General features: G+C 41.6%; 1 protein-coding gene across 1 annotated transcript in view; it reads right to left on the bottom strand.

The window, feature by feature from the left end:
* Positions 1-1,081: 1,081 nt before the first annotated feature.
* The window catches only part of MUC6 (mucin 6, oligomeric mucus/gel-forming), a 66,864-nt gene continuing 54,483 nt past the window's right edge, over positions 1,082-13,462 (bottom strand). Inside the window, exons 23-29 of the mRNA XM_074998550.1 lie at positions 12,945-13,184; positions 12,181-12,337; positions 10,326-10,472; positions 8,159-8,221; positions 3,808-4,167; positions 2,021-2,992; positions 1,082-1,149 (exon numbers count right to left, since the gene is read on the bottom strand). Coding sequence (XP_074854651.1) covers positions 1,082-1,149; positions 2,021-2,992; positions 3,808-4,167; positions 8,159-8,221; positions 10,326-10,472; positions 12,181-12,337; positions 12,945-13,184 — 2,007 coding nt within the window. The remainder of the gene's footprint in view (positions 1,150-2,020; positions 2,993-3,807; positions 4,168-8,158; positions 8,222-10,325; positions 10,473-12,180; positions 12,338-12,944; positions 13,185-13,462) is intronic.

Raw genomic sequence — 13,462 nt, 5'->3', positions numbered from 1 at the left:
TATGCTTTTTGGAGGGCTTTGTCTTGGTTACAGTTTGAATTGTTTTTCTTGGTTTCGTAGAGGAGGTTGGGCTGGACTCTGTTGAAGTTGTCGTTTTGGACGTAGTGGGGACCGGTGTGATAAGTGTTGTTTGGCTGGTGCTTCGTGATGTTGTAGTTTCCACTGTTTTCATTTCTGTAAGGGAGAAATGTCGTTAGATACGTGTGATATGGTTGGACTGAATTAAAAAAAGTTTGAAGCTGATAAATGTCTGTATAAATATGCATAAGCTGTTCAGAGTGAGTTTCACTTTCTGGTAGATGGAACGAGAGAAAACTGTGCAAGGAATTAACAAGTTGCCTGCTTACTTCATTAGTGAAGAAGAAATGGGGAACCTTTGCAATAGCTAATTGAACTCCCAAGCTTGTGAAAGGAATAAAAATGTGTCAGTTCAAGTGGATTTACTGTTTTGTAAAGAGAAGAACGGTATTTCTGGAAAGGAGTAGGTTGTGGGCTGTTGCAGCCTTTTAAATCCTCCTGATGGATTACATATGGAGCATAAACAAACCTTGTGGGAATGATTTAAGGAAACGTATTCTCTTTGGATGGTTTTGTGCTTTGTTTTTTGCTTCTATGTTGTCAGTTCATAAAATAATTTCTTGGGAGCACAGTAGACCTAGGGAAATGTACTGATTTTCTCAGTGCCATCTAATTGGTCTAAAAGATTGTACTTGTATACTTTTAGGAACCCACTGAAAATGAAGGCTGGATTGTTTTGTCTTGGGGGCTGGGTTCCTATTCCTGTAAAGTGCTGAAAGCATTCTGCTTTTGTGGGCATCGTAGGTCGGAGTTGGGAGCTGTATTCCTCACTGGGCAGATCATTAATGCTTTGTTAACATTCTCCCTTAGTTTATCTTTTCTCTTCAGTGCACAGTGAGAGCTATGGAACAGAGTGTCTTCTTCCTTGGTCTAAAGAAGATACCGTGGGTACAAGAAGGTATTCGAGGGTTGGGAGGGTAATTTGTCCCTCCTGTCTTTGCAATCTGATTGGGAGGGGAATCAGTGTGAGTCCAAAGGGATGACCAATCCTCACCTATACCTCTTAATTTACAAATTGTCCATCAAACTCACCAGGTGAGGTTGGAGTAGTAGGTTTAGTTGGCTCTCTTCCTGCAAAGGAAAAGCATAACATAAAGTAAAATGCTTGAATCCTACGACTAAATGAAGTAGACCTTCCTAAACCATCAGTCCATGCAGTCTTAGTGGCCCACCTGGAAAATGGGAAGTGAGCTTAGGCTTGCATCAATGAGAAAGAGAGAGGGTGAGTGAAAGAGTTCTTCCCCTGTTTTGATTTTTGTTTTGAACCATTCTCTAACTTTCTGGGTGTGTTTCATTCCACCCATTTTGTGAGGCAATAGTTTTCAGTGTGTGCATTTCTCGGGATGGTAGAGAGAGTGCAGTACACTAGAATTAATGGAGCGTGCAGGCCTGTGTGTCTGTACACGTGGATTTGTTCCAGAAGAATATGTACAGAAACCTATGGAAGTCCCAAGGATTAGGAATTAGGAATGGAGGTGGGATAAACTGGAAGAGGGAGGTTTGCACTCTGAATAAAGCAAGTTGTCTTAAACCAGAAAATTGCTGTTTACACCATACATTTCCCATAAGAATGACATTCATTCTCTTCTGATGGATTTTTGTGACAGCCCTTGTCTCAGTCTGTCCTTTCTCCAACATGCCACACGTCCCCTATCCCATAACCTGCTTCTTCCCTTTCTTTGGCAGCATTACCCACGGCAAGGAGACATAGCTTTCCCTGCTAGTGTTAAGGTTGCCCTAACTTGCCTTGACTCTCCCAAATTGGAGTGAGCTGAGAGTACTTTTGAAAGGGAACTTGGCCAGTCGGCCTAAATAGATATTTTCTAAACAAAGTAATGTCAGATGTAGGGGCTAAAGAGTCAGGCCAAGGAGCTAAAATGTTGCTCTTGCCTTTCTCCCAATAGGTGCCAAATCAAGATGGGTAGCAGTCACTAAAACATACCTGTTGGTGTTGCCCTTAGTGTAGACGTAATTGATGTAGCAGTGTAAGAAACAGTTGTCAGTGTAGTTTTTGTGGTGCTTCGGGTCGTGGATTCTGATGTGCTGCTCTCCATGGTTGGGGCTGATGTCTTCAGAGTGACGGTTGAGAGGGTCACTGGTGTGGTGCTAGTGGTGGGGGTGGCAAAGGTAGTGGAAACAGTGGGAGTGGACTTAGATGTTGTGGTCTCTGCTGAGCTACGGGGGAAGGTATGTGTGGTCAGAGTGAGAGTTGTGGGTGTAATTGGTGTGGTGGTAGAGATGGGTGTGGTAAAAGTAGTAGTAATAGTTGGAGTTGATTTGGATGTTGTGGTCTCCATAGGACTGGTGGGGAAGGTAGATGTAGTAGGAGTCAGGCTTGTGGGGGTAGGTGATGTGGTTCTAGTGGTTAGTGTGGTAAAGGTTGTGGAAACAGTGACAGGTGACTTGGATATTGTGACCTCTGTTGAGGTTGTGGGGAAGGTAGATGTGGTCAGAGTGAAGGTTGTTGGTGTAACTGGTGAGGTGGTAGTAGTGGGTGTGGTAAAGGTAGTGGAAACTGTGGGAATGAGCTTGGATGTTTTGGTCTCTGTTGAGCTAGTAGAGGAAACAGATGTGGTCAGAGTGATATTTGTCGGTGTAATTTGTGTGGTCGGCATGATAAAGGTAGTGGAAGGAGTAGGAGTTGACTTGGATGTTGTGGTCTCTGTTGAGCTTGTAGAAAATGTTGTCCTAGTCACTGGAACTGTTGTGAGAATCGTTAGTGTGGCAGTTGGACTGGTTTCCATAAATGTTGTGGATGGCGTGGTCCTGGTCACTGTTGCAGTTCTCCTGGTTTTTGCAGAGGAGGTTGGGCTGGACCCTGTTGAAACTGTGGTTGTGGATGTTGCGGAGATGGGTGTGGTAGGCTTTGTTTTGCTTGTACTTCTTGGTGGTGTACTTTCTATTGTTTTTGTTCCTGTAAGCAAAAAATGTGAAGTAATTGGGATACTTTGACATGAAAATGGTGAATTGTCAAAAAAAAAAAGTTTTCAGGTAAAAAATCATTGGATAAGTATGCAAATGGTGATCAGAGTGAGAGTCACTTGCTGGCAGATGAAAAGAGTCAAAATTGGGCACAGAATTGAGAAGTGGCCTTCACGCTTCTTTAATGGGGCAGCGCATTCAGGTTGGGAGAGGGACAAAATTGATTCATTTCCAGTGCATTTAGTGGTTTTTAAGGAAGTTCGGTTGTTTTAGAAAAATAGTAGGCTGTGCATTGTTTTGGTGGTTGTTCATTGAGGATGCTCTATTTTAGTATTTATTTTAGTTCATTACAAACTGAAATTTTGATGCTTTGGTATCCACAAGAAAGTGTCACTCTAATAGCATTTTTATAATAATAATACATTGTTAATGTCTTCAGATCTATTTGAATAGGTGGCATTCTGAGTTCTCTATGCAGAAAGGATTTATCTTGCAAAAAATTAAAGTTAACTTTCCTTTTTAAAAGAGTGCAGTATTTGGCTTACAATTCGGGACATAATCTATGTAAAATTGTTAATGCTTCCTGTGGTTCATATAAACTCAGTCTTTCTTGAATATGGATTAAATTTCATAGTAACACAAAATCCTGTTTTCTTCCCACTTTTAAATCTTTCCATTATATATCCAGCACAATTCTTTCTTAATAATGCACCTTTTAAAATCATGAATTAAATACATGCAATTGATAATTAATTGAATAAATGTAATTGATTAGAGACAATGGCAGCAATCAGGAAAATAACCAACCAGTTGAGATGACTGTTACTGTAGGTGTGACTGGTGTTTTCGTGGTGAGCGGGATAGTAGTTTCTGTGGTTTTGATGGTGGTTATTGGTATAGTAATCTCAGTTAATGTTATGACTGGGATAGTTGACAATGTTGTCTTTTTTGTAATGGTGCTTGCTGGTATGGAGTGAGTGGTGGATTTGATTGTGATAGGTTTTGTTTTTATGGTTACTTTTGTGGTAGATCTGGTGGTTGGTGTAGAGCTTAAAAGCGTATGCTTGGTGGACTCTGTAATTGTAATGGTTGGTGGTGTTATGGCAGTAGTTGATGTTTCAACTGTACTTGAGCTTCTTCTTGCTGAAGGTTGTATTGTCGTCATTACTACAAGAAAAATAATACAAATGTGGATATTGTGTATAAGAAATAATTTTTGGTAAAAATTTCTATGTATGTCATGAATAGGAAAATGATTTCAGGAAGAAATAATGTTAGAAATATCTTTCATTATAGATATCAGATTTGACACAACTTAATTATCCTTCCTTCCTCTATCTCCTCTTATAATGTACCGACAAGTGATCCATAGTAGAAGGCTGTTACAGAAAACTTTATTCATTTTTTCTTTTCTTCAGTGTATTTTAAAGTTATTTCAGCATTCCTGAATAATGCTCATTCCCATAGTCCTCAAGTGCATATGAGAATGCACTTATGAGCTATGCAAATTAGCCAATTCTCCTTCGAATTTTATACCATAGAGAGTTAGCACTGTAATGTTTTCCACACTGCCCTTCTACTGACCTTGATTTTACAAAGACATGCACTTACTTTGTATTCAGTGACAGGATAGGAATTACATATTAGGCTGTTTTGCCTGATATGTGGAATAAGCACTTCTAAGATTGAGAGAATGGCTGCATCTACACTATGAGATAAAATGGAATTTATTAATATCTATTTTTTAACTCTGGAATTAATAAGTTCGATTTTTGACTGTCCTCACCTTCCCATGTGCTCCTCATTTGGCAAACATCAACTGTTGCAGTAGTGCATTGTGGCAACCTATCCTACCGTTCCCTCATCCCTTTAGCATTCTGGGTATGCTTGCTGGTCTTTGACATCATCTTCCCATATTGGATTTTCCTCACTCCCCTCCTGTGTTAAGCAAACTTCATTTTTCCCTTTGGAAGGAGGGAAAGGTAGGGCATCCACAGAGATGACAAGGTTAACAGAAATCTCTTTGTTCTGTCACTGAATTCTCAACTGGCCATCCACTGACTGTCCCCTCTCCCATGATTGCATCTGATCCTTGAAAATAATACAGGACCCTGGGAAGCTTGAAGAAAGAGATGATAGTAAAGTTTTTGAAAAAAAAGATTGCTACTGAGGGGAGGGTCTTTGGCTTTCCAGTGCACTATAAGGCTTCTGTGCACAGGCTGTGTTCTCAACTGGCCATTCACTCACTGTCTCCACTCCCATGATTGCATCTGCTCTGTGAAAAATAACACAGGGACAGACTGTATTCTCAGCTGGTCCTCCACCCACTCTTCCCTGCGTGAAGGGGTGCAACGTTAGAAGAAAGAGGATAGAAAAGTGTAGGAAAAAAGATTTTTGTCTTCCCTCTTCAGTACACAGACATTGCCAACACGGGGGATGGCAGTGAACTCTCATACACTGAACTTATAACAGAAACGGGAATCTCAATTGGTCCTCCCCTCTGTGTTTTTTTTTGGGGGGTGAAGCATGAAGAAAGATAGGAAATGTTAGGAAAAAGATTTTATAACAGAAATATCAAAGCAGCAGGTGCCTGCAGTGGCCTGCAGCTGCAGAGCTGGCTGAAATGCTGAAGTAGTTGAAGTAGTCCCCCGAGTATCTTAGCTGCCAGGGTAGATTTCCCCCCAATGGCAGCAAGCCCCACGGGTCCATTGCTAGGAGTATTGGGGGGATCAGTGTGGGGGGCCAGTTGAATAGTCCCCCTAGTATATTAGCCTCTGAGGCAGACTTCACCCTTGAGAGAGCAAGCCCTTGAGTATCTTAGCCACTGGGGAAGACATCCCTCGGTGGCAGCAAGCCCCTGGTATCTTAGCCACTGGGGGAAACTTCCACACAGTGGCAGAAAATCCCCTAAATATTTTTTGGGGGGAGGGCAGTTGAAGTAGTCCCACCTCAATATCTTCGCTGTCAGGGGAGACTTCCCCACTGGTGGCAGCAAGCCCCCGAAAACCTTTCCTGCCCTTGGGACCCTAACCATGTGCAAGCCAGGTCATGGTGCTGCCTGGCAGCATGGTCAGCACCGAATGGCAGCATGTCCTTTTATTGGGTTGGGACTACCCACATGGTGTGGCTGAGTGCAGGAAAGTTTCTGACTGCCTGGTGCCTGTGGGAGGAGGGGGGTTTGCGCACAAATGTAAACCATTGAGAAGAACTTTCTCGGCCTCTTATGCAAGCACGACCCCTGCAACAGCCTTGCTGTCACATGGTGCAGTGAGGCAGCAGCTGGTGCCAGACAGAACAGAAAAAAAAAATTTCAGCTGTAGAGACAGAACCACAAACTCCACGTAGGGGCTATTTGTAACAGGTAGATGTGCTCACAGTGCTAATAGCAAAGAAAGAAGGACATTTCTTAGGCTCTCAAGCAAACATGAGCCCACAGCCACAGGCTTCATGGTCCTGACTTGAAATTCATGATCTTCCTGTTACCTAATTCCTGTGCCCATGGAGAGCAGCGGCCAGAGTGGAGCACTGTGGGGCATTGTGGGTTACATGTGGGACACCTCTAGAGGTTAATAAATTTGATTTTAAGATGTGGTGCTTACAGACTGGTCCTTAATTGAACTTTTGAATTTGAGCTTGACACTATACCCATCAGGTACTAACGATGTTGTGATATCAATAATTGTGCTCCCTACATCAACCAAATGGTATTTACAGTGAAGAAAGTCACGTGGTAATATCGACTTAACTACCTTAAATTCAAATTTATCTTCTAGTGTAGACGCAGCCAATTTTTGAGCTCTGGGCTTAAATAGACATTCTTTGAAGATTATCAACTAGTCATAATTGTGATTCACACATCTTTCCGCTAAGAACTATGCTGACACTGCTGATTAATTTCATCTATTAGTACATCAAGTCAGGTGCTAACTGCCTTTTGTCAATCTCAACTTGCCCTGAATTTTATTCATTGGGGAGATCTTAACGTCTTACTTGATAACCACAATTCCTCTTTAACTTCCTTCTTAATTTAAGATAAAATGTTTGAGACATTTGTATAATGCCAGGATATATTTCATTAGTGCATCCAAAGCATTTCATAGGAAGGTGAGATAATCTTACAAGGACAAAATAAGTGCTACTGAAAATTAGAAGGCAATAACATATGTCTGGAAGATAAGTGACTATTATATCACATATTTACTTCCACTGACTACAAAACTAACCTGTTGAAGGTGTAGAGGTTTCAGGAGTCGTTCCAGTGGGCTTAGGTCCTACTGTGTAAAAATAGATGAAAAGTTTTAATATCTGAATAGGAACAAACTAAGAAGATATTTAAAAGAGGAGATTTGTTATACATTTCATTACAAATCTATTTCAGTAGAAACAAACAATATCGAGGAAATCCGTAGTCATGCTTTTGTAACTTTTATTGCTCTGTTTATGTTTAAGGATAGCTGTATGTCTCAGGAAGAAGTATATGAGGATTTTCTGTAGATGGTATAGCCCCAATAACTAGGCATCTCTACTCATGATTGTTATTGTACAACTTGGAAATGGCTCTATAGCCAACATCTGGATGCAGAAATCCAAATTTTGCAGCTTTGAACCTGTCTCTAATATTATCAACTAATCTATATTTTTCTAAGCTTGCCCATCACTGTGGTATGGGGTACCAGTTAGTAGCAAAGATTTCAAAAGTTGTAAAAAGCATGTATATTGGAAAAAAGAACTTGTTAGATAAAGTCTAGGTACCACATTCTGTCCATTGACAGAACTCCACTCACAGTGGGAAATGTGTTAAAGGTGTCAGGGAAGCAGTTCTTCCAGGAGCAGTGAGACATTATGAAATATTCAAACTTAGAATGAAAGTAGCCTGTCATCACAACTATTAAAATAAAAAAGAGCATTACAACTACCATTTAATTCACAATCCTTCACAGCCTCACAATATTTTAGTTGCCTTTAACTATCTTCTTATCCATCTGATTACAACTTGGCAGTAGAGCAACACAGTCATTACATAGGAAAGTTGTGTTTGGATGAACAGCCATTATTAACCAATAGCTATTAAGAACAAACTCCTCCTTCAAAATATTCAGCTTATGCAATTAATGCTCCTAGCTTTTGCAGAGCAAGAGACTCAAAAACCTCTACTTACTGCAGAGTTTACACTGTCCTTCCTCATAATCAAAGTATTCATTATATGAGCAGTTGTAACAGCCTATAGGCAGGGAGAGAAGATAGTTACTCACACTTGATAATAGCTGTTTTGTATAATCCTTCTTCTAAATATGTAGTTATCTTGATATTGCAATATGAATTTCACAGAAGATGAAAATCTCTGTCTGTCATTTAACCAGTGACCTCTCCTAACTCCTTAAGAAATTTCTCTTGATATGGTAACAGTGCTTCACATTCAAGACAGGTGGAGCTCATTAAAGCACTCAGTGTACTATGGATTCCATGTCAATTACTTATCCTTGTGGTATTAATAGTAGAAGGTGATTCATAGAATCATAGAATGTGAGGACCGGAAGGGACCTTGAGGGGTCACTGTGTCCAGCCCCCTGCCTGCATAGCAGGACAAAGTACTGTCTAGACCATCCCTGAGAGACACTTATCTAAACTGTTGTTAAATAGATGGAGATTCCATAACCTCCCTAGGCAATTTATTCCAGTGTTTGACCACCCTGAGAGTTAGGAACTTTTTCCTAATGTTCAACGTAAACCTCCCTTGCTGCAGTTTAAGCCCGTCGCCTCTTGTTCTATCCTCAGTGGCCAAGAAGAACAAGTTTTCTCCCTCCTCATGACACCCTTTTAGATACCTGAAAACCACTATCATGTCCCCCCTTAATCTTCTTTTTTCCAAACTAAACAAGCCCATTTATTTCAGCCTTTCTTCATAAGTAATGTTCTCTAGACCTTTGATCATTCTTGTTGCTCTTTTCTGAACCCTTTCCAATTTCTCCACATCTTTCTTGAAATGCAACACCCAGAACTGGACACTATACTCCAACTGGGGCCTAACCAGTACATAATAGAGCAGAAGAATGACTTCTTGTGTCTTGTTCACAACATACAATGAACATAATATAGTAAGACTATGTAACCACTGCTCTGGAAATTATGCAAGTGGAAACATCATTGTCTTAACCACTGGTTAATATAATAATAATTATTGCTTTGTTATTTTCAGACTTATAGGCTGTGTCTACACTAGCCAAAAACTTCGAAATGGCCATGCAAATCTGCATGGCCATTTCGAAGTTTACTAACGAAGCGCTGAAATGCATATTCAGCGCTTCATTAGCATGCGGGCAGCCGCGGCACTTCGAAATTGACACAGCTCGCCACTGCGCGGCTCTTCCCAACGGGGCTCCTTTTCGAAAGGACCCCGCCTACTTCGAAGTCCCCTTATTCCAATGAGCAGATAGGAATAAGGGGACTTCGAAGTGGGTGGGGGCCTTTAGAAAAGGAGCCCCGTCGGGATGAGCCACGTGGCGGCGAACCGCGTCAATTTCAAAGTGCCGCGGCTGCCCGCATGCTAATGAAGCGCTGAATATGCATTTCAGCGCTTCATTAGTAAACTTCAAAATGGCCATTTGTGTGGCCATTTCAAAGTTTGGGGCTAGTGTAGACATGGCCATAAAGTCATTCTGAGAAAAACTGTAATATTTTTGGGGACCACATGGTATTAAGTTTATGTAGCACTGTAGGCCAGGGATTGTATGTAACTGCAGGTGGTGGGGTTACCACAGTTCTTCCAGGAACCAAAAACAATGAGGTTTGTTTAAGATGAATCATTCAGGTTATAAACACCTCTGGAGAGGTATCACAGTCAGGTGAGCTTGCATATACTGGTTCAAACTAACAGGCCTTTTTCTGATTCAGCAGATGGACCAGACCCTTATGGAAGTGTTGGAAGAATTCTGGCTTACTAGGTCCCATAAGGCTGATGGTTACCACTCAGAAGCTTTTAGCATGCATATAGGAATTTTTATTTTATGTGTTTTTGTAATGCTTTTACTCTAAGAACACATGTACTTGACTTTGTTGAAGGCTTAGTGGTAACCGGTACACTCTTGCACCTCTTTGAGGATGGTTAACCACAGGTGGTGGACCTCGTCTTTCCTGCTGGGGAACTAAACTATGAAATGCAGAGGGACTGCAAGCCTAAACCCGCAGTCTGGCAGAAGAAAGACAAGGACCTCTGCCTGACAGACATGATGGCTAGGAGCTTGAAGCCATAAGTGGGTGTTCTTAAGGGAGACTCGGTGAGTGGATGGTCAAAACTGCAGCTAACTCTGAAACCATAAAATAATTACCTTCAATGTTGACATATTTGTAGTTTTGGTTTGGGCAATTACATGGTCGGTAATGCCAGGTGCAATTTTGTTCATTCCAGTAATTATACTTGTAGGTGCCCTCACTGCCTGCCTTTTGGTGTATGTTGAAGTAGTCACAATAGACAGCTGAAAAAAAGCAAAAATATAAGAAAACGTTGAGTTTTTCAATTTATGGAATATAATTCCTCAGAGGATTCAGAATAGGTGGAATAAAGTGAGGCAGCGGTGCTGGGTGACTCAATGGAAACTACCCGACCTCAACTGGGGGACTGCGGGGAAAAGTTAGTTTATTTACATCTATGTGTTTCTCCTGTTGCAGGGGTGGGCAGTAAGTGGCCCAGAGTCTGGATGAAGTTTGCCAGGGTTAGTGCTTGGCAGGCTGATGGCACTTTATTTACTGTGCATCTGCAGGTATGGCCACTTGCAGCTTCTCTTGGCTATGGATCACCATGTCCAGCAAGTGAGAGCTGCAGGAAGAAGGTACCATTGGCCAGGAACAGCAACCCTCTACTAAACAGAGCCTGCAAGTGGCTGTACCTGTAGGTGAATGAAATGTCTGGTGACCTGCCAGGGGCCAACCTGGATGAACTGCCTCTGGCTTATTGCCCACCTCTTCATTACTGGCTAGTTGGCTGTCAGTTCTGCATCAGAGGAAATATATTGCAAGATTAATATCTGTGACTGATTTTTTTTTTCTGCCTCGTTTCTTCATGACAGAGGGTATGTCTGCACTTACTGCAACAGATTGGTCTTTCAGAGTTTGATTTATTGTACCTGATTTAGACAAGCTGAATCAAACATTGAGGGCATCCCGGTTGACTCCAGTACTCCTTGCAATTGCAAGGAGTAAGGAAAGTTGATTAGAGAGTTTCTCGCGTCAACCTAACACTGAAAGGCTGGTGGGGAAAGTTGACCTAAGGTACATGGGCTTCAGCTATGCTATTCACATAGCAGGAGTTGCCTGTCTTAGGTTCACATTGCCCTCAGTGTAGTCCATGTCATAGTAACATGTTTCTAGTGAGTTTGGTGGTGATGAAATATGCATGGGTAAGAGAACTACGGAATTAAGTCATCCATTTTCTAGAGCCAGGGCTGGAGACAAATTTCACCAGGTCCTGGGTAACAAGGGCTATGGGCAGCCAGCTCTCAGCACCACCTGGGCCATCTGTTGCACAGGGCTCTGCTTGCCACTGATGCTGTGGTAGTGGCAGTGGTGGTATGGAGCCCCAGGCCTGTTAAATCACCAGCTCCCAGGGTAACTTCCTCCTTTGCCCCTCCATCCCATTGGCAACCCTATCTAGAGCACAGATACAATACAGGAAGTGGCTATACAACAATCTCCCATGCTGTCCCATCAGTGTACGTTAACGCTATAGTAGTAGTAAGTAATAATAATAATTAATAATAATAATAATAATAATGTAACTGTGAGCTCCTTTATAAATGGGTGAAGTATAAAATGAAATGAAGACAAAAGTGGTTGGACTTCTTTCGTCCAACACCCTTGGGATCTGACTGGTCCCAAACCATACAATTTGCCCTATCAGGTGAGGGTAATGCCAGCCCCTCTGCTGCCAGGCTTGGGGCTCCCCTTCTAGTCACTGGCCACTGAGCTCCACTCCTGACCCAGACTGGGCTTGCAGCCACCAGCCCCTCTTCTGCTATACTGGCTGTGCTCCCAGCTGGGCTCTCAGGCCCCTGCTGCCAGACTCCTGGCCCCAGCTCCTAGCATCCAGGGCTCTGTGGTCCAGCAGCATCAAAGTCCCAGATTACAAAAGTTCAACCTGTAATAAAAATCACATATGTCATTTTTAAACGTGTTCAAGAAACTTACGACAGAACTCGGGGGTTCTCCAGTCAATGCAGACACCTACATCTAAGCATGCTTTGGCATACACTGCAATAGCATCACACATGCATTCACAGTCTCCTCCGGTGTCACACCCACAAGAATCTCGAACACAGTCTTCATAATGAGGATTGACATATACCTTGGGTTGAGAAAGAAGGGAAAGTTTATTAATCAGGATTCTCTTGTATCTGTGCACTGGTCAATAAAGTTTGTTTTTTCCCTCTTTCTAGCTGGGCCAAACCAGTTAGCTCAGGGTAAATGGAGAACATTCAGAACATAATCTTCTCTACTAAGTTAAAGAATCAGTTATTCCTCTATATCTGTAGTAAAATAAGCCCAACAATAATACAATTCTCATTTAAACAATAATCTTTTGTAAAAGCTTAGGCACTGCAAAATATCAATAGAAAATTATGACATTTTGAAGGATAGCTCTAGATCTGTTTACGTATTTGAACAGATACATAGTTTCCATGTGATTAGGCAGCAAAACACATCACTAAAATAGAGGGACCTAACTTCAGCAATTTTATACCCTACAAAGACACAGTTCACATCTCATTTCCTGAAGACACATTACAAATCGGAGGTACAAAATATTAAGGGGTGAAGCAGTTGCAAGACTATATTTCATGCAGGTTGCATTAATGTATCCTTGGGAGAAGGGAGGTATGCATTGAAGTGTGAGTCAATCATCCTTTGGAAGACTGTAAAATAGGTGTAAAGAAGGCCAAAAACTTGCTTACCTTACTGTGACAGGGAGCAAAGACCGGGCTGTGGAGGATGGAACACTTCCTCACTGACCAAGCTTTACGATAAGGGTTCTTGTTACAAGGGTCAACTGCAAAGAACACATCCCCGCACAGAGGATTTTCCTTCCAAGAATTTACAAACTCCATTTCATTTGCTGCCACATATTTGCTTCGTGTTTCAAAATCATCTCTCATGTTCCCATTGTAATTCCCACACAAACCGCAGAGATGATCCTAGATGAAGAAATGAAAGCAATAATAGTAGGTGGCCCCCATTTTCTAATTACAACCCATTGTCTGAATTCTCTTTCTGTTATCTGCATTGCTTCCTGTTTCTTAGCTGCAATGTAAATACTGTCCTGCACAATTTTAATTTATAGTATATGGGGCCTTTCTTGTTAAATGAACAATGTAAGGACATAGTGGTGTTCTTCCTCAATTATGTTCACATGCACAGATATGATCTGCATCCTTTAGAGATCAGAATTAATCAAAATGTCCTGTACACATTT

This window comes from Carettochelys insculpta, chromosome 6 (assembly GCF_033958435.1).
Source record: "Carettochelys insculpta isolate YL-2023 chromosome 6, ASM3395843v1, whole genome shotgun sequence".
NCBI lineage: Eukaryota > Metazoa > Chordata > Testudines > Carettochelyidae > Carettochelys > Carettochelys insculpta.
This window is presented reverse-complemented; position numbering and strand designations above follow the sequence as displayed.